Here is a 22,033-nt window from a genome sequence, read left to right on the forward strand (position 1 = left end):
GCAGGTCAGACAATTCTAAAAGTATAAAAACCAAAAATTTTGGTCAATTAGGAGCTGAGCTACGATTTTTTAAACATCAAAATTGTCATTATGGATTGGTTTTTTGAGGCTCGAGGCCGCCAGAGGCCCCCAATCACTTGCTTAAGAAGGAGCAAAAACGCCAGCTCGTCGAGCTGATATCATTAGACACTTAAACTTAATCTGATTTATTTTGGAAGATTTTTGGATCATGACTAATTTAAAGGGTTTTCAAAAATGCGTACATTTTTAAAAATCAAATAGCGCAGCATGTGTTAATAGTAGAAAAATGTTATGCATATCGTTAGAATCCTCATAAACTCTAGTTTTTAGGTGTTTAAGAACTATTCCTGTGCTACGTATAGTTTAGGAGCTACGTGGTAAAATGTTCCAACTTGCTTAAAATTTTCAACATGTCTCACATTTTCCAATGTAGCTTCTATACTACAAATAGCCTGTATGTGTTACATATATTTCCAAAAACTAGAATTTATGACAATTCTAACGGTATGCGTAACATTTTTCTACTATTAACACAAGCCGCACAATTTGATTTTTAAAAATGTACGCATTTTGGCAAACCCTTTAAATTAGTCATGATCCAAAAATTTTCCAAAAATAGGTATTTTGGAAAAACAGGTTTTTAAGGCAGAATTTGTTGAAAATCACCAAATATTTTTTTCTCATACAAAATGCCCCACACCACTGAAGAAATTAAGATATAGATTATTAATTTCTGTCAATAGCAAGTGGGTTAAATTAAGCAATACTTTTAACTTATTAAAAAAAAACACCCTGTATAAATACCCAAAATTTTGTGCGAACATCCGAGAGAATGTGTTTGCAAAACTTGGAGCAACAGTATAATTTTCAGACTACTTTGCCTCTAAGAAAGCTTAATTTATTTGAAAATACAAAAAATAATTGAGTATATGCAATGCCATAGGTCCTGTGATGGTTCTAGGCTATTTCAATTTTAGATTTAAGTCTTGGTTTTAAGCTATTTTTTAAGCCCTTTTAGATACAAAACCATCCTAAAAATAAAAGTATGTCCCATATTTAATTTATTTTGCAACAAATTTATGTTGTCTGATGTTGTCATCCTTGGTTTGGTAAATTTATGTGCTTTTATGTGATTTTCAAAAAATCATTATCCAAAATAATCCTTCTATTAAAGTAACAGTGTGTGTGTGTGTTTGTCTGTCTGTGTGTATCGAAGGATCTCGCTAACCACCGAACCGAGATGGTTTTCTTTTACAATGTAGCTTTTTATAGATCCTTGTAAGGTTCATAACTATTTTGGGGGAGGGTACCACCACCCTCTGTTACAATACCTATAATATTTTGATATTCATTCTATACATGTTAAATCATACATGAAAACTTTTTTCATATTTAAGGAGTTAAGAAATATAGAACAATCTTAGAAGTTAAATATTTAAGTTAAATTAATTCAATTTATTTATTAGTAGCAAAGCTTCTCTTTAATTTACTTTGTCTTTTCATCAGTCCGCCAGTCTGTAATGCTATGGGGGACATGCAATTTTCTTAGCTTCCATTGTAGATAGACAGCGAAGAATCTATATCAGTGAGCATTAAGTGTAAATTTATCTTTTACTGTTAAAGAAAACAAGGTTGACAACATCCATAAAAAGAAAGGGATCATGGAAAGAAAACAAAGTCATTCCTTAATTAGGACAGAAGTCACCTTCCTAGGAAGGACATAAGTAGCTTCCCTTGTGTGAGAATTTGTTAGATGAAGGGCATAACTTGTCTCCCTTAACAAAGATTTTGCAAGATGGAGGACATAAGTAGCCTCCCTTCACCACACAAAACCTAGCTTTTTGGTCCTTCACATAGCAAATTCTTGCAAAACATAGCAAATTCTTGCAAAACATAGCAAATTCTTGCAAAACATAGCAAATTCTTGCAAAACATAGCTTTTTGGTCCTTCACATAGCAAATTCTTGCAAAACATAGCAAATTTTTGCAAAACATAGCAAATTCTTGCAAAACATAGCATATCTGTCCTTCACATAGCAAATTCTTGCAAATCACAGCAAATTCTTGCAAAACATAGCAAGTTCTTGCAAAACATAGCAAGTTCTTGCAAAACATAGCAAATTCTTGCAAAACATAGCATTTCTGTCCTTCACATAGCAAATTCTTGCAAAACATAGCAAATTCTTGCAAAAAATAGCATTTCTGTCCTTCACATAGCAAATTCTTGCAAAACATAGCAAATTCTTGCAAAACACAGCAAATTCTTGCAAAACATAGCAAGTTCTTGCAAAACATAGCAAATTCTTGCAAAACATAGCAAATTCTTGCAAAACATAGCAAATTCTTGCAAACATATATATGGGGGTCCTAAACTCAAAAACAGAGTTTCAGCGCTCTCCAACCACCTGTTCTTGAGATATGGGCACCTGGTGTCCTTGGTACCCGCGATTAGATTTGGGAAATGGTTCAAATCCTTAAAAAATTTGGCTAAGTACAAAAATATTTTGACACTTAATAATTTTCAAATTTTTGATCAAAATTATTCCAAAAATTTTTTGGACTTATTCTTTTTTTTGCATGTCGACCTGGGTATTTTCTTCAAAAACTTTTTAAGGATTTGAACCATTTCCCAAATCTAACCTTGGGTACCAAGGACACCAGGTGCCCGTAACTTGAGAATGGGTGGTCTGAGAGCGCTGAAACTCTGTTTTTGAGTTTGGGACCCCTATATATATATTTTGCAAGAATTTGCTATGTTTTGCAAGAATTCTTGCAAACATATATATGGGGGTCCTAAACTCAAAAACAGAGTTTCAGCGCTCTCCAACCACCTGTTCTTGAGATATGGGCACCTGGTGTCCTTGGTACCCGCGATTAGATTTGGGAAATGGTTCAAATCCTTAAAAAATTTGGCTAAGTACAAAAATATTTTGACACTTAATAATTTTCAAATTTTTGATCAAAATTATTCCAAAAATTTTTTGGACTTATTCTTTTTTTTGCATGTCGACCTGGGTATTTTCTTCAAAAACTTTTTAAGGATTTGAACCATTTCCCAAATCTAACCTTGGGTACCAAGGACACCAGGTGCCCGTAACTTGAGAATGGGTGGTCTGAGAGCGCTGAAACTCTGTTTTTGAGTTTGGGACCCCTATATATATATTTTGCAAGAATTTGCTATGTTTTGCAAGAATTTGCTATGTTTTGCACGAATTTGCTATGTTTTGCACGAATTTGCTATGTTTTGCACGAATTTGCTATGTTTTGCAAGAATTTGCTATGTGAAGGACAGAAATGCTATGTTTTGCAAGAATTTTCTATGTTTTGCAAGAATTAGCTATGTTAAGGACAGAAATGCTATGTTTTGCAAGAATTTGCTATGTTTTGCAAGAATTGGCTATGTTTAGCAAGAATTTGCTATGATTTGCAAGAATTTGCTGTGATTTGCAAGAATTTGCTGTGATTTGCAAGAATTTGCTATGTGAAGGACAGATATGCTATGTTTTGCAAGAATTTGCTATGTTTTGCAAGAATTTGCTATGTTTTGCAAGAATTTGCTATGTGAAGGACCAAAAAGCTATGTTTTGCAAGAATTTGCTATGTTTTGCAAGAATTAAAGAATTAAGAATTAAAGGCCTCAAGAGCACATGAGGGAGGGGAGGTTTGACAATCAAAATTTAATAAAGTTAAACATTAGACAGATTAAAAGAGAAAATTTTATATTAAAAGCATATACAACAGAAATACATACAGAAAAATAGACAAATATCATTCCATACTAAAAATAATAACTGACTGTCCAATCGACAGACAGACGTACTACAAACCAACAAAATATAGAGTAGCGTCGCTAAAAGAAATAGAAAGATACTATAAAGGTTACAAGCCTTCCCCTACATTAAAAAGATTAATGACTGTCCAATAGACAAACAGATGTATGTACAACAAACAAACTAAATCAATAAATATAGAGTAGCTTCGCTTAAAGAAATAGATAGATGCTACAAAAATGCTAAAGAGCTCAGAAAGCCTGGAAACTCTGACTAAGTCGTATTTTCACAGTAGCTTTTAAAAGGTTATCTTAGGTTAGATTGGGTAAGGTAAATTTTAATGATTGCACCGCAAGATTAAATCCCCCGCAGAGGCTAGAAAAAGAAGAATATATACTGTGAAACTACGACGAATCCCGCTAGTTTCCTTGATCCAAAACGATTTTGTGCTTCGCTACTCATGAATGTTGTCATCCTTATTATATTTCAATTTATAAATTATTTATTATTTGTGAGTAATGACAGCTGTAAGACCCCCGTAAAGATATTTAGTAAATATTTTGATGCAAGAAAAAATAGCAAGTTCATTTCTTGTAGTTTTTAGGTTAAGATATGAATGTACAAATAAGCCTCCCGCATGGGTTAGGAATATAAAAAACCTATAAGATGGTCTGAAATAGGTTAGGTAGGTTAAGTGTCCACTCCGACGTTTGGGACTCCTACGTTTGTCCTAGGACCTAATTTAGAACTGAAAACCTTGGGTACTGCAGATTAATTTTAGGTGCTTTAATACAAAATGCATGTAAAAGCTGATAACCTCCACTCTCTTATTTGTAAAATGAATTAAAAATAAGGAGGATCTTTGTGGGACAACTCTGGGGCAACTAAGTACCAAAATGACTGAGCTTAGGCTAATTAAAAGTAATAAACAAACGCATAAAACTACTACATCCCAATACTAATATTAATCATTAATAAATCATTTATAATTTAATTTTGGAGGGGGCGGGGTATTTTTTCGTTTAACTTTGGTTTAATTTATACATCTTTATTACTAAATTAGTTGGTTTCATTAAGCTCGTTTGTCATTTATTGGCTTTACTTTTAAGGTTTTGTCATCCTTGTTTAAAAGAAAGAAACAGGGGGAAAAATTTGGTGACAAGATATTCAAGTTTAACAAATAACATAAACAAATAAATAACAAGAACAATCATTTTGAAATGTTATCTCTTTAGAAACATAAGGAACAGAAAACATAAATAATTTATATCTAATATTAAAAATAAAAATATATTATCATAGCATTTAGGATATTTTATTTAACATCAAACATAAAGCCCACTAACCAGTCCTACTAGATTTTTATTTTGTGATATCAATGAAAAAAAATCAATAGTAAGCTTTGCTCCTACATATTGGCTCAAGAAAAATTTAAAAAGATGTATCCTATATTTAATAACAAGAACAATTTCTTAAATACAAGCGGAGCTATTTTAGTAAATATACAAATAAAAGATGAATTGAAATTTCTTCATAATAGTGGCAAATCTTATTATCATTAGTTTTAAAACAATTTTTTAATTATTAAACTTTAATAATTAAAGTAAGGCATTAGGCAGTGGACTGGTGCAGGTGTAATATTGTATATATTGCTTCGTAAAGCAGGGCGCATTCTGTCACTGAAGAATATGTCTCGTCACTTTTCAGAAGCTTCAATAAAAAGGAGATCCATATCAGTCGTGATCTTTGGGTGCAAATAAACACACATACATATCATTAGAGACAAGTTTGAATAATAATATTAATCAAGTATATAATAGTATATAATCGAGTAAGCAAACTAAAGCGAAGCTACCAAAAATCCTTCTCATTTTGTGTATTTCCGTTAAAATTAAATATTATCCCAGATATTTGAAAGATTGTAACTAAAGATTTCAACTTGGAAACCGACATTTATTCTGAAAGATAAGAAGCAGTAAACAGAAAAAAATTAGCATTTGCTGTTTATTTATTAACAGCACCATTTTGTTCATTGTCATAGGAATCGTTTTATACATTAAATCAATATTGTATATGAATGTATAATATCAATTTTGATAAAAAGAGACCTTTTCGCTATTATAGAGTTGCATTTATAGCTTATAGATTATAGAAATATTTATTTTTTACTGTTTTTTAGAATATATATCCTTGATTTCTGAATTTGATGTTTTTGGGGGGAGAAAAAAGGACTCATACAAGAACTTTTTTCTGGGACATGCGCAGGGTTTCAGGGACAGGTACTCTAAAGATAAGTAAAATTACTGAACATTATTTAAAGAAAAATCTTATGTAGAATGATATATCTTTTAAATATGGAGGGATTCAATTCGATAAAGAGTACACTTGGGGTTAAGGGCGAAGCTGATACAATTAGTTTTAATTAATTTTTGTAACATTAAAATTAGAAGGATTAAATAAAATATACAATAGAGGCAAAAAAAAAACTCAGGGAGGGAGAGGAAATCAGGCGTTTTATTACCTTTGTCTCCAAAGTTTTATGGTAAGGTTTTCTTATTCGTTTGCTTAACAACTTTGGATACTTTAGAATTTTGATTGGTTGGTTCTTAAATTTGAGTGCCACTTTAATAAATGCCAAAAATTAAATGGTAATGCGTTTAGTTCTAGTTTTATATCTTAAACCATTAATAAATAAGGTTTCGTGCTTTTATGGATTTTTAGGCCTTGTTTAATGCATCTTAAAATAATTTTTTTGACCTTTACCTTTAAGGAATTTACCATAAACAAGGATGACAACATCCATAAAAGCGAAGCTCTGAAACGGTGAAACGAACAAACAGTATTACTTCAAGAGTATCAGAACTGAATAATCAGAATATAAACGTATATAAATAGAAACAAAATTGTAAGTAAATTTGTTAAAAAACTAAGTAAATACAGGATTTTGTTTTAGGACATACTTACAATTTGAAAACTTGATTATAGAGATGCTTCGCTTATAACATTATACTTTATTGTCCTAGGAATCATTCGGATAATATTTTCACATAATAATTTATTGTTAAAAAGTAAAAAATCAACATGTTTAAAATGGACTTACGGACATTCTGGTAACGCTTATAGAGTTGCTACGCTTTCTAAATCGTACCTATACTACTACAGGAATCACTATGCAAAGTTTGAAATTGATAGGAAAATTCTAACCTATTTCAATTAACGAAAAGAGCTATCTGTCTGTGACGTATGAACGTACGTACAGACGGACCAACCCTAATTATAGAAAAGGTTCGCTTTTTAAAAATCAGTAAATACTCTTTTTATAATAAACAAGGATGACAACATCCATAAAGAGAAGCACCGAAACGGTAGGACAAACGGATATTAACACTTGTGTAGTGTCAGAACTGAATAATTAGAATATAAATGTATAAGAGTCGAAGCAAAATTGTAAGTAAATTTGTTGAAAAACTGCTTGGTACAGAATAATGTTTATGGACATACTTACATTTTTAGGACTTGGTTATTGAGTTGCTTCGCTTGTAATATTGTTCTTTGTTGTCCCAGGAATCAATTACCAACAGATCAAACGGATAATTAGATCACATAAAAAATTGTTTAACATGAACGTACGGACATTCTGGTAATGATTATAGAGTTGCTATGCGTTCTTAATTGTATCTAACTACTACAGGAATCATCATGCAGAGTTTGAAATCTATAGGACAATTCTAACATGCCTAAATTAACGAATAAAAGCTATCTATCTCGGACGGACGGACGTACGGACGGACCGACCCTAATTATAGAAAAGCTTCGCTTTAAAAAATAGTTCAGCAATCCTGTAATATAAAATAGTAAGGTTTATTTGTCTAAAGCTCAAAATCTCGATACTGTTTGGTTAATTTGATTGTACTTTTCCGAAAGTTTTATTAATATCTTTGGGATCTTAAAAAGGCTCAATTGGATAACAAAAAGGTGGAGTTTCGTGATTTTTTTATTCTGAAAATATAAAAGCTTAAAATCAAATTCATAGTGTAAAATATTCAGCCACTTTTAAGCCAATACACTATGAATCCAAGATTCTTATCTTTACAACCCTGGTATCATATTTCATTTACACTATGAAATCCCCAGTTTACACTATGAATTCCAAAAAATTGGCTTAAAACTTGAATTTTAAGCCGGCTTAGGAATTCATAGAATATACACTTGCCGTCGAGGAGGTGTCGGGTTCGAGTTTATAACACGCCATGTCACACTAGAGATATTAAAATGATACCTTCTGCTGCAAATATTAGAGGAATGCCTCGGCAAGTAAACAAGGACAACTCATTACTATGAACAGTTAGGACTAACTGCCAAAAATCGTCAAATTAAATGATTGGTTGTCTGTTGAAAATAAAATTTAATATCTTTGGGCGATAGAGAAACACGCTCAGTTAAAATGACACTGAGTCCCTTATACTATCACTTAAAGTCAAAGAGGATCTCACTCTAACGAGGGGTAATAATAGGTAGCTGGTAACGGTGAAATCTCTGTTTAATTTTAATTTTTAAAAAGAACTACCTCCGTGAAACATGTATATGTTGACATTAGCCCCAACTGATAAGATTTCATCCAGGGTTTTGTCCACCGCGTCAGCTGGAACTACAGAATGCTAATAATATAACAACGTCATATAATTTTGGTTTTAGTAGCGCGACTACCTTACAACGAAATTTCCAAACGTCTTTACGTAAGGAATCTACATTGACATATAATAAAAAGATAGATTATCTAACAAAAATGCCCTATTTTGAGGTTCTTTTAGCAATACCTACAAATATTCAATTCCAAATGTACATTACAATTGTTAATAAAATTATTGGTAGATTTTTTATGAACACAACATTTATAGATGAAATATTTTTTTGACTTTTGCAAAAAAAAAATATTATTTTAACTTTAATAATGGTAAAATTTGTAGAAAACTTTTTGTCGCTAAGTGATGAGACGCAACTTAATAAATATTTGAGGCAGAGTATGCAGTGCAGATGCACTTGGAGTGCAGAATAATTACATCTTAGTTCACAATAAGAAGCAGTTTAATATTTAAAGTGTGTGATATGTATGCAGTAGGATAGGGGTACTTATGGATTGGTTCATGTTGGAGATATAAACACAAGATCATCCTTATTTAAAAGTAACATGATGTCTGTGTGTGTCTGTCTGTGTGTTCCAAAAGATCTTGCTAACCGCTAAGACGACATTGTTCTCCTTTACAATGTAGCTTCTCATAGGTCCTGAGAAGGTTTATAACTATTTTTGGGATTGTTACCACCACCCTACAAGAAAAATCATCCCTATATAAAAAGTTTCACCCACTAAAATGTATTTTCTTTACTTTTTCTTTGTGAAACTAAAATTGTAAATGGGGTCCCCCTTCTCTTCCTTCCCCCTAATTACCTCAATAACTCCAAGAGGCCTTTTTTAACTAGTAAATTATAAAGAAACTAGCGGCTTCGCCCCTAGCCTCTAGGGGCTTTGCCCAAGAGGTGATAAAAAAAAATTATTGCGAGAGACCATAAAGGACCATGGAAACTCCTTCAAAAAAAAAAAAAAAAAAAAAAAAAAAAATGGGGGGGGATTTTTTGGTTTTTGGGGGGGTTGGGGGTGTCCCACCCCCCGAGAAAATAGCTTAAAACCACCACAGGACCAATAGGTAGATACCCTGAAGAGTAGAATCCGATCGGTTCAGTGGTTACCGAGATCTTAAGGGACAGACAGACAGACGGACGGACAGACGGTCAGACGGACAGACGGACAGACGGACAGACAGACATCGTTCTACTTTGTATTATAGATAATAGATCTTTGATATTTTTATTACTCAGATAAAAGCTCTTCATAAAGTTTTGAATATAAATATGATGTTAACTTTATTAATTTATTTCTCATGAAAAAGTGATTATGGGCAGGTAAAATACTTATTTTAGATACCATCATTTTTATAATAACATTCAAATAGTAAAGGATGCCTTTTTAAAACTAAAACATGGACCAATCCTTTGGTACCTACATCGTATGTATGTATGACTACTATATGTACTACAAATGTATGCTTTAATTAATCAAAGTTCTCTCCTATACACATAAGTTTTCCCTTCAACCATTCTTCCTTGTAATACAAACACAATTGTCAATTTCTACTGGGTCATTCATACAATACGTTTTTTTTTATCCTCAGAATAGTTATTTATAGTTATTTTTCGCATTGTATTATAAACAGCTTTCCACGAGTATAAAAATGTACAATTATAAGATTAAAACCAGTTTTGCTACGCCTGAAATGCGGAAAGCACGGGCTAACATAACTGGTTTTAAAATTACAATTGTAAATTTTTGTAATAGTAGAAAACTGAGTATCATTTTAACGATACATGATTTTTTAGTATAGCTGAAAACCGGTTCTTATCTTCTGGATATTAATCGAAGCCATACTGGAAAAAAAAACTTATAACCATATAGACAAAAAGTATTTTTTAAAGCTTTCATAAGAATGTGTAGTTTAATGCCTTTGATGTGATTTTTTCAGTGAAAATAAAAAAAATTCTAGTAAATACATTGACTATATAAATAATTAGGGTTTCAAATTATTTGTATCAAAAAATATATCTTAATTTTTACTTGTATCACTGTATGTTGTTTAAGGTAAATGCATACCCTAAATATTCCTACTTAATAAAGTTCCACAGTAGAATATATTTTTATTCTCTTGAAGTTTCTTCTCATGAAGATTACAATTTCCTGCTATTGCTATACTGTGCTATATAAAGTACGGAACAGAAATCATTTTCCAGTATAGCTTTGAATAATATCTGCTGGATTTTAACCGGCTCTGATCTGTACTGAAAAATCAGTATAATAGGCAATTTTAAACGAATAAAATAAGAGTTATAGTATTAATATCATTTTTGTTAGCCCGGGACTCCGGAACCTTTTTCGTCAAACTAGAGGAAATTTGTCTATATTACGATACAATGATACAATAAATAACTGTTATTTCTCTATAAAGTATGTTTATAATGCACAAATAGTTGGACATATATGTATTACCAACTTTTTTTTATCTAAATTTAGTTTTAAATGACTATTTTTAAAATTATCCATATTTAAATTACTGCGACTAAAAAAGGTGGAAGGAATAATAAGAAAAAGTATGTATATATTTCCACTAGGGACACCTTGTCTATATTCCTCAACTAACTTAAATGAAATATGCTCTAAAAGAAAAAAATGATGGCTATTTTATACGTAAAAGACTATATTTTAAAGAGAGGACAAAATTCTCTGCTTCCCAACTGTAATAATATATGTACTTAGATTGAAACAACTATCTCCCTATATACTAAGCATGTGTACATGTACATAATTGAAACCTACTCCAAACTTTATATTGAAAACAAGTAATGAACAAGACCACAACAGTTTACAAACAATGAAATAGTTGGGGGGTCTAAATGACAAAATTGTTTAACCTATTTCAAGTTAAACGTTCATGAACATTGTTTTGGCCACAGTTTAATACTAGTTTATGATCATTTAGATTGTGAAAGGCAGTACCAATCTGCAACAAGTCTCTAAAACCACTTGTGGGAGGGGACATTGGACTGTAAATTATCCCGGTACCCAAAGTTTTATAAACACGTGATCGTATTAGTTGCTCAAAAACTCTTGGCACTCAAAAAATCTTGATTGGTTGGTCCATAACTTTTCAATCCAAAAGCTTTATCTAAAGAAGAGATAATTTTATTTATCATAATTGGGGATAAACATCAATTTTTATTGTCCATTGTCTTATCCCTTAAGATCCCTGCTAAAAACCTTTCTAACACAATAATTGATCAAATTCTGAAATACTCACAGCTTCTTGCCAATGATCAATCCACCCGGAGTAATATTCAGAATTCACTAAAACCAAATAAAAATACTTTTTTTTCTATGTTCATTGAATATCTAAGATATTTGTAATTAAGTTTTCATAAAAGTTGTGTCATTTTTTGTTATTAGTTTGCAACTTTATATTATTCCTGTCCTTAAATTAAATAATTAGCTTGTAAACTTGGAATTGTACATAAAATGGTAATAAGCTTTTTAACAACCAGACCTTGAAGACTTTCCAAATAAAATAATAAAAGGGCAATTTAAAAAAAATTGTATAGCTTGGGTATCCAGTGAACTTAGATTTGCATGCAATAAATATTATTAAGGACAGTCATAAATGGCGTGCAGTACTCACTTTTTCCTGCCAGTGATCCATCCATCCAGAATAATACTCAGAGTTTGCTATAATTGAGTAGCATTTGTTTTAATTGGTAAAGGTAAATTAAGCAATCTCTCAAAGAACATAAATCCCCCCTCAAAAAATAAGTGGAACATTCTGAGTAGCCTCACAGGGTTAGGTCTCCGCAGGTATAGGCTTCGTAGGGTTAGGCAAAGGGGGAAAGCACCCAAAAATTTAATTCTAAAATGCTATAAACAAATCTCAACTTCTTAGGTGAGAAACATCTCTGAGACAAAGCCCAAATTGTGTTAAATATGTGTCAAAAATGATCCATGTGATGTAATAAAAATGAGGGATAGTCCATCTCTTTTTTAAGGGTTTTCTTTCCCACTTCTCCTTACACCTCCCTCATTTTATTACGTCACATGGATCATTTTTGACACATCTTTAACACAATTTGGGCTTTGTGTATCTCTGATACAACTGTAGAAAGTTGTTAATACTGGAAAGGAACTTACCAAGCGGACCTTTCGGTTCAAACCTCCTCTGCACTTCAAACGATTGATTTACATTCGTTCCTAAAATATTATTCAGTTATTCTCAAATGTTAAAATTCAACTGGGATTTCAGAGTGAAGTAAAAAGATATCATGCACGACCAAACGGACAAAGTGAGTTATCCAGCAAATGTAAAGTGGTCATAACAAAAGAGGGAGAGGAAAAGAAAAAAGAGAAGGATAAGATAAATAATATAAAATCACGAAACCTTTGAAAATCATTATAAAAGGACATTTGTAGCAGTGCCAAAAGACTGGCGGACAAAGTAAAGGATGCTTTTTGGTAAGAAATATCTTCACAAAAATAATCAGCAGTCACTCTTTAATAGCCGCCGAGAAAATCAGTTTTCTGCATAGCCTGCCTTCCAGATGGGTTGACAGACGGACAATACTACTCATAAAAAATAGACGGTATATTTAGTGAAAAATATAAATCTGTACCTGAACCAAAGTCAACGGTTGCATATACATCCTGTATTTGTCCACACTGAACAACCTGATCCCAGTTTCCATCAGTTGTAAACAGAACAACATCGTCTCCAACAAGCTAAAAAAAATAGATTTCAGATTTCATATCCTATTTTTTTATTCCTGTACATAAATTCTTAAAATCAGGCTTCCAACAAGAATGATTACGGGGAGGAAACTCTCCCTTTCTCACTATCTCAACCCCTACAAAAGCTAGAGGTTGAAAAATTGCTTTGCATTTTCTTTCTTTTTAAACAAAAAAATAGGCGAGGTAATAGTTACACAATTCTAGATAGATAGATTCTACTCAAAGAGATGTCCAACACTAACGGCGCCGGACCTATCATCTAGTGGCTCTTATAGCAAAAATAACATCCCAGCAACTATATTAATGGTTGAGAGGGGGGGCTGGATGGAAAAAAGATTCAACAAAATTAACCTGTAATATAAGATCTCTAAGATCTGCTAGATATTTCTTGTCACAGTTTGATGTTTGAGTTCCATACGATCCATACTCATTCTCTACCTAAAATCATATTATCCTGATTACGAAGTATACATTCAATAGAAACTGTAGGTTACGCGGCAATGCTCTTGTGATGTTAAGCTGTTTGTTTTGATTTTATGACTTACTTGACTCTAGCGGCCTTTAAGGTTGGGAGGGTGGAGATAACCTTTACCAAAATATAAAAAAAAATTTAGACCTATAAAAAGCTTCACTGTAAAGGAGAACCATATCGGTTAAGCGGCTAGCGAGATCCTTCGCTACAGACAAAAAAACCTTACTACTGCACTCACGTATATTTTCTAAACACATTTTTATCATTCGGCGCTTTTAAATTCTAATTGTTAATCCTATTATATAAAGTAGTAAGCATTTTTTGTCTGTCCCGAAGGATCTTGCTAACCGCTGAACCGATATTGTTCTCCATTACAGTGAAGCTTCTTATAGGTCCTGGGAAGGTTTTAAACTATTTTAGAGAGGGTGTCTTCACCCCCCTCCCCCCAAAAAATATTTTTAAAAAACTCTTTTGAAACAAAAATTTAAAATGGGATGAGGTCGACTTTTCCTCCTCCTATCAGTGCCCCTAGAGGCTTCTAGGGGCGTAGCCGCTAGTTGTACAAATAGCATGAAACCATCCGAAAAACATAGTAAGTTTTCAAGACCTAGAAAAAAAAACCTTTAACTTAAATCATACGTAATATAAAAGAATTTTACAATAATTAACTTTTCTTTTTTAATGAAAACTTTATTACAAGCTACCTGAATCAAAATAATTGGACCACCATTCTTGTGAAGATATTTCTGTATTATTTGAAAAAGTTTCTGGTACCATTTCTTCACTGGTTCAAAAAACTTTGGATCTGAAGTTCTAAAAAGAGTATAATTAGGTATCATTTTATAGGACAGGATGTCTGTCAGTACATCTTGCTACCTGCTAAAACGATTATATTTTCCCCAACAGTTTTCTAGAGGAACTGAGAAGATTTGTAACTTATTTTGGGGATGTTAGCTCTCCGTCACAAAAGTTTTTTTCCCCTAAAAAATAATTTCTGTAAGAAATTATGGTGGCCTATTCCCATACCCCTCTACCCACTCATTAACCTTCTAGAGGCCACTAGGGGCCCAATTGCTGTTAATTGTTAGTTTTTGTGTTTTTATTTAAGGAGTGAGCGGAGAGGGGGGCGTGTTGAAAGTTAAACCTAGAAGTTTTAAAAAAGAAACAAGAGTTATAAATAGTCATTATGATATACTTTACCTGAGATTGATGGAAGGATCCTTGAGTAACCAGAATGGCAGACCTCCAAAATCTCGTTCTGCGTCAATATAAGGACCAGGACGCAATATTACATCTTAATATTATAATTAATTGTAGAAATATAATTTTAATAGCTCCAATAATCAAGAAAAAATTACCTAGTCCAAGATCCGCTGCAGTCTGGAAATATTTCTCAATATCCAAATTATCTAAAATTCAATATTTTATATTGATTATCTGCAATTTTATTCAAATTATTTTTATTTGAATATCTGTAACATAATATTTACTTAAAATTAAATATAACTGCAGGTTCTATTAAATATAAAATATGTATGGTTTTAGAAGTTTTTGAGTGGCTTTTTCATGTGTGTTTGTGGCTTTACCTCTAGTCTCAGGCTTCCTTGTAAAGAACAGGATCGTCCAAGAGAGGGGGCGGGGTAAAGGTATGATCATCTCTTCCCCCCCCCCCCAAAAAAAAAAAAAGATCTTAGGGGTACCGTAGGCACCCCCATAATAAAAAAAGCGTGGACTTCCTTGCCTATATGAAATAAAGATCCCCCCCAAAAAAAAAAAATTGGTATTTTAAATTTTATACTACCCCCCCAAATTAAAAAGCTTGGACGTCCTTGGTAAACAAGACCCAATTCAGTTTGGACAAAAACCAGACAAACACACTACCTCGTTTGATTAGAATACATCAATTTATCGTCCATTGTCCTATACCTTAACAATCCAGTAATCTGTAATCCATTACTTATTTTTTACCTGAGAAAATAAACTGATCAGGTTGGGGTTGGTGAGATGACCATTCTATGTATGTCTGTACGGCTGTTAAACCACTAACCTTCATCTTTAACATTCTAAATATTAAAAAAAAATATAACTATATTTCATGCATTTACAGTATCTATATTTTTCAATTAATACATTGCTTAGTGTAATCTTCATTTTTGTCATTATAGCAAACCTACTGAAACATATGAATATATAAAGGTGGTCATTTTTCTTAGCAAAAAATTGGTTTCAAATAATTCTACTGCTTGACACAAGTAAATTTATCAATTATTTTACTTTATATAATGTACTAGTTGCTTCGCCCTTAGCCTTTATGGGAGGGAAGTAGGTCAGCAAAATAGCCTAAAACAACCCCAAGACATGAATAAATCCTACCTAAAAAGTACAACAAATTATGGCCCGTATTTTTCAAGATCTTTAACTTCAGACAACAAACCTGACCACTTTCTATTATAAGATTATTTCAACATAAGTCAATATTAATTATTTAAAATTGTATTTATACGCAGGAAAAATATGTCTATTACAAACATATACACACAAACACACAACAGGAAGATGTAAAATAGAAACCTGTCTTTCCAGAACTCCTGTGGCACTCTGAAGTAGTGCATAGCTCCAGATATATACCTGTAGTGTTTACCTGTCTTTCCAGTACTCCTGTTGTACTCTGAAGCAGTGCATAGTTCCAGATATATATCTGTAGTGTTTACCTGTCTTTCCAGTACTCCTGTGGTACTCTGAAGTAGTGCATAGCTCCAGATATATACCTGTAGGGTTTACCATTCTAAATATCGATAATATTATATCATATATGATAGTGTCTTGGCCCTAGCCTCTAGAGGCTTCTCCCGACGAGGTGATGGGAATTACCCTCCCTTCAGAGATATTATCAAAAAATCCTCTAATCAAATTTACTCTTTGGCACAACTTGTCGCACACATAAAAACTGAAACAGACAATTAATTTAGTAATATAAAAGGAGGGAAATATTTTTCCCAGCGGTTACCAAGATCTTAAGCTTTGTACGGAAAGACAGACAGATAAATATCGTGTTACTTTGCAGTATAGACTAGTTGGTTCGCAATAATCTATAGGGGAGTGCGATGGAGGCCAGGAAAAAAGAATATATTAGTATATAATAAAAGTCTACATCCAAACGACCTTATATAAATAAGTTATAAAAAAGAAACTGTTATAAATGTTCATAATTTATTTTCAGAAAATTATTTTTAATTTATAAATATGTAATATTTACATTGTGTTATCTTACTTGTTTCTAAGAAAGCAAAAGCTAGAGACGTACTTATTATCAAAACAATTTAACCCTTTAAATAAACTCAAACGAATATGCAATGTAATACAATAAATGAGTATTGACTTATTTTTCAAAAATTAGAAAAGGTGCAAATTAGTACCACGAAACTTTAGAACAACAAGACAAAGAAATTACAATCAAAGTATTAGTTGTCTGGGACTCATTATACCCTGTTTGTTTTGACACAAAAAGATACAGCTATTCTTAGTAATAGACCCTGACGCTTGAGTGTTAGGGACAACAGTTCTATCCATATAAAATAACTAAATAAACAAGAAAATCCACAAACCCGGTATAAAGGGTACTTGCCTTGACATATGTATTATTGTCATAATCAATGTAGAAGTTTGATCCAGCCAAACAGAATATCAACTTATTTAATATTATCAACAATCCAAGTTTTAACATTATATTAAATTATCTGAAATCATAGGTCATAACTTTGTCGTGTCAAAGACGTTAAAAGTATTCATAATTTCTCCTTAAATGACGCGTAGCATTAATTCTAAAATTGGTTGGAATGCCTAGGCCATAAAAATGCCAATCTTTTAAGCATCCATATTTAAGGAGAAATTCCATAACTGTATATATTGCTCTACTACACACAAGTTTTTTTTTAGAAGCGCAAGCTGCTCTATAACAAGGGTCGGTACGCCCTTCCGTCCGTCCGTACGTCCGAGTACGTTATCAAGTGGTTCAGCATTGATGTTAACAATAAGAACACAGTAATAGTGTCTGACTGATTATGACGTAACAAAAAAATAGCCAATGAGAGGCAACTATAAATTTACCATTGGTCAATAACGGCCTCTCATTGGCTAATTTTTTTTGTTACGTCATAATCAGTCAGACACTATTACTGTGTTCTAACAATAATTCTAGGATAAAAAAAGAAAAATATACGGTAATTCCAAAAAATATTAATTTAATAAAATTGAGAAAAAGGTAGAATTAAATAAACTGTAAATATAAATTCAAAAGACTGACATATACATATGCTCTATTTATAGAGTAGCTTCGCCACTAAAAATAGCTTACTATCTCACATTTTATTTGTTTTGTATAGTTACACTACTTTATATTATAATCTTCCCTGTTTCGTTTGTATTAAAAATAAAAAGAGTTGTTAAATCCTGAACTAACGTATAAGATAGATTCTTCCATTACAATTCTAAAATATATTAAATTTAATGCTACACTTTCAATAAACATAATCACCCTTGTTTGTTTGTAAGATGATATTTAACAAAGGTGTTTAACCTCTATGTATAACACTATAACTGCACAATTTCATATTTACAATGCATAATGTTGCTTTATAATCAACATGAAACAAATATATTACAATTTAGGTTTACTTGTGGGTTCGCCCCCAGCCAAAAAGAAGGGGCCTATCTAAAAAAATATCACAAAACAATCTAAATTATAATGTATCAACAAAATATTATTTTTCAACTGAAAAAAGTATAAAAATAATTTTGCAGCGTTTTGCTTCTATTTTCGTTCATCCAAGATTGAAACATAAATATTTACACAAGCTGAGCTGAGGGCAAATAAAGTTTAACTCTTATCAATTTTGTTCTTCCATACTAAGAGTATGATAAGGAACATTGCAGATATTATATTGGTATAGCAGCTACTCTATAAATATTGTGTGGTGTGTCTGTATGACCATTAAAGTAATATATATAGAGCGATAAATAGTATATGTAACAACCACCCCTTTTCAAAGGCCTTCTACCGACTTTTGGTTGGGTCTTCGAAATCAGCTGAATCTTTCAAAAATGTAAATACAGCCGGGCGCTGTCAAAAGAACCAAGAACAAATTGTAAATTAATGTTAACACAAGGACGCCCAAGCTTTTTACTTAGCATGGGGGTAAAATGAGGATTTCTATATGTTCAAGGGGAGTAATGTAATGTATTTTAAAAAAAACTTGAGGGGTGCAAGGGATAAACACCCCTTTACCCCTTTACTTGGACGTCTATGTATCAGCTATAATGATTTCTGCATTTTACCTAGTAAATTTTGTTTTTGCATTGTTTAAATACTGTTCATTTGTTGAAAAATATTTTGAAAATTATCTATTGATCTCATGAAACTGACAATAACCCAATTATTGAAATAAGGACATAGTTAATTTGCCACCACCTCAAGGGAGAGCTCAACCCTTTATGGAAAAATAATTGAAAACAACGTAAATACAGGCAAAAAATAAATTTGGGAACATCTGCAATATATTAGTTCTACATTTGTCGCTAGATGTCACAAAAAACTTGATAATTTTGATTTGCAACAAAGTATTCACATCATTAAGAAAAATGTCTTATTAATCACAAATAACTAGGTTTAAAAATGCAGTATTGTAAATCGGAAAAGATGATTATGAATATAATTGTATAGCCAGGAGCCTTGTTGTGAAAAATTGATAATGGCAGTTTTAAATACTTCACCTAAGTTTAGACAGAAATGGCAATTTTTCACAAAAATTGTCCCTTTCTTTTTCAAAAAGCAGAAGAAAGCATTAAACAGCTGAAATTAGAAAGCAAAGTTTAATGAAATTATTTTTCGTCTGCAACGCTCTAGGTCTTTGCAATTGGAAATCAAATAGTAAGCTCTTTATACATCTATACTATAAATTTATTGTATGACCCACCAATTGGCCTAAGCGTAAATTCAAAAAGCTTATATTCGTAGATTTTTTATCATTTCTTCTTAAATATCATGTTAATTTTTACGTTTTCTAATATCATATTTTTATACAACAGTAACAGGACGTCTGTCTTTGTGTTGCGTAGGATATCGCAAACCACTGAACCGGTATGGCTCTCTTTTTCAGAGAAGATTCTTATTGGTCAGAAATTTTTTTTAACTATTTTGGATGATGGTATAAATCCACTCTTCCAAAACAATTGCTTTAAGAAACCACTCACCCCTCCCCCTACTTTTTCACTTTCTTTTAAAACTTTTAGGGATCTAAGATCGATATGGCATTTTAAACAAAAATGACGATTTTTTTTTGTAGGCTTCTTTTAAAGGTAAGGTGATTGACACTAAAATGTGTAAATGTTGGTCTCAAAATAGCTAAAGCTTAATATGTTAAAATATCGACAAATCCTCTTATCATAAACGTTTACCTGGTCTAAACTTATTTAATTTTACTATTTTTTACCCATGTATTAACGTGTTTTATCCCAACCATTACACTTATAGAGTAGCTTTGCTGTTAAAACATATCCTCGATGAACCTTAGATGTTCACCTATAATTGAAAACCTGGAAGCAGACAGAATAATGTTTACAAATGTATTCAAATTCAAACCAATAAATCTGTTAGAGCTTGCCATATTTTTAATCTTTTAAAGTTGGACTCGGCATCAAGGATGTAAATGGGGAGGGGGTGCTAAAAGTGTGATTTCAACCCACCAAAAAAGAATGTTATGAAATTCTTCTCAAACAAATGTTGGCGCTTCGTGCGCCATTTTAGTCCACACCCAATCAACCTTCAATTACCACCCCCCCCCCCCCCCTATTAAGATTTCTATATCCTTCTAATTCAATATATCCATACCGAATAAGGTAATCATAGATTCATTGCAGTTTTTTTTCTTCAAAATACAAAATTATGACGCACTCTAATACAAAAGGTATATTAACATACATATAAACTTAGATTTAGGCTGGAATTTCAAATATATATAATATATATATGAGAAGTGAACATAGATAAACTGAAATATTGTATGGATAAAACAATTCTTAAAGACCTGACACATAATATATATCATATATTAGGGATAAAGGGATAAGACAATGGGTAATAGTTGACTTGTTTCTAGTTCTATCTCAATAGTATTAAAAATCAGAAATTGTCGGCTGCCTCGGTCAAATTGTCTCAAAATAGTGTGCTGCGGATGTGACTTGCCCCAAGTTAAACGGAGGCGAAAGGTTACCGCTTGAGGAGATGCTGGATCATCTTATATCAAATTACGAATATTTAATGGAAATTGAGATTTTGTGGGCTCCCAAGGTCGCTGTAACCAAAATTGTGTTGTATATTAATGATTTCTTAATAAATATGCTAATGCTATAGAATTATAATGTAGATATCAGGTTTTGTCAGGGAGGGAGGGGACATTGGATTGTAAATTATACTGTCACCCAAAGTTTTATAACCATGTTATCTTTTTCATTGGCTCAAAAACTTTGTGGTCTTTTATTGATTTGTTGACTAAATAACTACTTTATACCTATTCTATTAAAAGGGTGATTTTACCATTACATCCTGAAAAGAGGACTGATTAAACTTTTTTAAAAGACAGGAAGTAAATCACATAAAACATGGGTTTAGATATCTTAAATAGGTATACCTATGAAAATACCTATATAAAGTATATGTATTTAATCCAAAATAAATTTCATTTACGTTGTCAATATGCAATTATCAATATCAAACACTCTTACTTCTTTAGTACTATATAGAAGTTACTAGCGGCAATGTCCCTAACCTCTAGGGGCTCAGCATTGCAAGGGACAGGGAGGGGCTAGAAAAATAGCTCAAAACTATCCCAAGACTTAAACCTGAAAACAATCACATGACCTACGTGAGGATTACCTAAAACAGGAACCCAATCGGTTCTGTAGTCATCGAGATTAAGCTTCAGACAAAAAACTCTTACCACTTTATATAATAGAATGACACTATTCCCATTATTAAATTATTTCTCTAAATTATGTTGATAATATACCAGCACTGAATTTTTAGAAGGGCTGTATAATTATATGTTTCTTATCCCTTATTATAAGTATAGACTTTCCTCTGTTAGAAAAAGAAAGCTGGTCTAGAGACAACCACTTGTTGGAGATTATAATAATCAGTTATATTCAACAACAATTCCAGTGTATTTATGTAATTACTTGACTTTTTTATATAAAAATAACTGCGTATTAGGTTTCATTATTAGATCTAAATTAATATCCTCGGTTTTGGGGGATGAAGGGGGGGGGGGCAAGGTATCATTCATTCACAAATATTACTCTTTGCTCGCCATTGACGTAAACCTTTTTCTGTAAGTGTGT

The 22,033-nt window shown here is 32.0% G+C and overlaps 1 protein-coding gene across 3 annotated transcripts in view; it reads right to left on the bottom strand.

Moving 5' to 3' along the window:
* Positions 1-17,372, bottom strand: part of LOC145315789 (beta-galactosidase-like) — a 38,390-nt gene extending 21,018 nt beyond the window's left edge. Inside the window, exons 1-12 of one of the 3 annotated variants that reach the window (XM_080155874.1) lie at positions 17,265-17,372; positions 16,408-16,424; positions 16,211-16,267; positions 15,608-15,702; positions 14,998-15,048; positions 14,840-14,933; positions 14,344-14,452; positions 13,519-13,605; positions 13,053-13,158; positions 12,574-12,633; positions 11,696-11,742; positions 8,359-8,449 (exon numbers count right to left, since the gene is read on the bottom strand). In XM_080155874.1, coding sequence (XP_080012000.1) covers positions 8,359-8,449; positions 11,696-11,742; positions 12,574-12,633; positions 13,053-13,158; positions 13,519-13,605; positions 14,344-14,452; positions 14,840-14,933; positions 14,998-15,048; positions 15,608-15,702; positions 16,211-16,267; positions 16,408-16,424; positions 17,265-17,363 — 913 coding nt within the window. In that variant the 5' untranslated portion in view covers positions 17,364-17,372. Of the gene's footprint in view, positions 1-8,358; positions 8,450-11,695; positions 11,743-12,070; positions 12,118-12,573; positions 12,634-13,052; positions 13,159-13,518; positions 13,606-14,343; positions 14,453-14,839; positions 14,934-14,997; positions 15,049-15,607; positions 15,703-16,210; positions 16,268-16,350; positions 16,425-17,264 lie in introns of all 3 variants that reach the window. The other 2 variants (XM_080155873.1, XM_080155875.1) reach the window with 2 other exon arrangements.
* Between the last annotated feature and the right edge of the window lie 4,661 nt (positions 17,373-22,033).

Source organism: Acartia tonsa, chromosome 4, assembly GCF_053477335.1.
Source record: "Acartia tonsa isolate MP-2025a chromosome 4, ASM5347733v1, whole genome shotgun sequence".
Lineage (NCBI taxonomy): Eukaryota > Metazoa > Arthropoda > Copepoda > Calanoida > Acartiidae > Acartia > Acartia tonsa.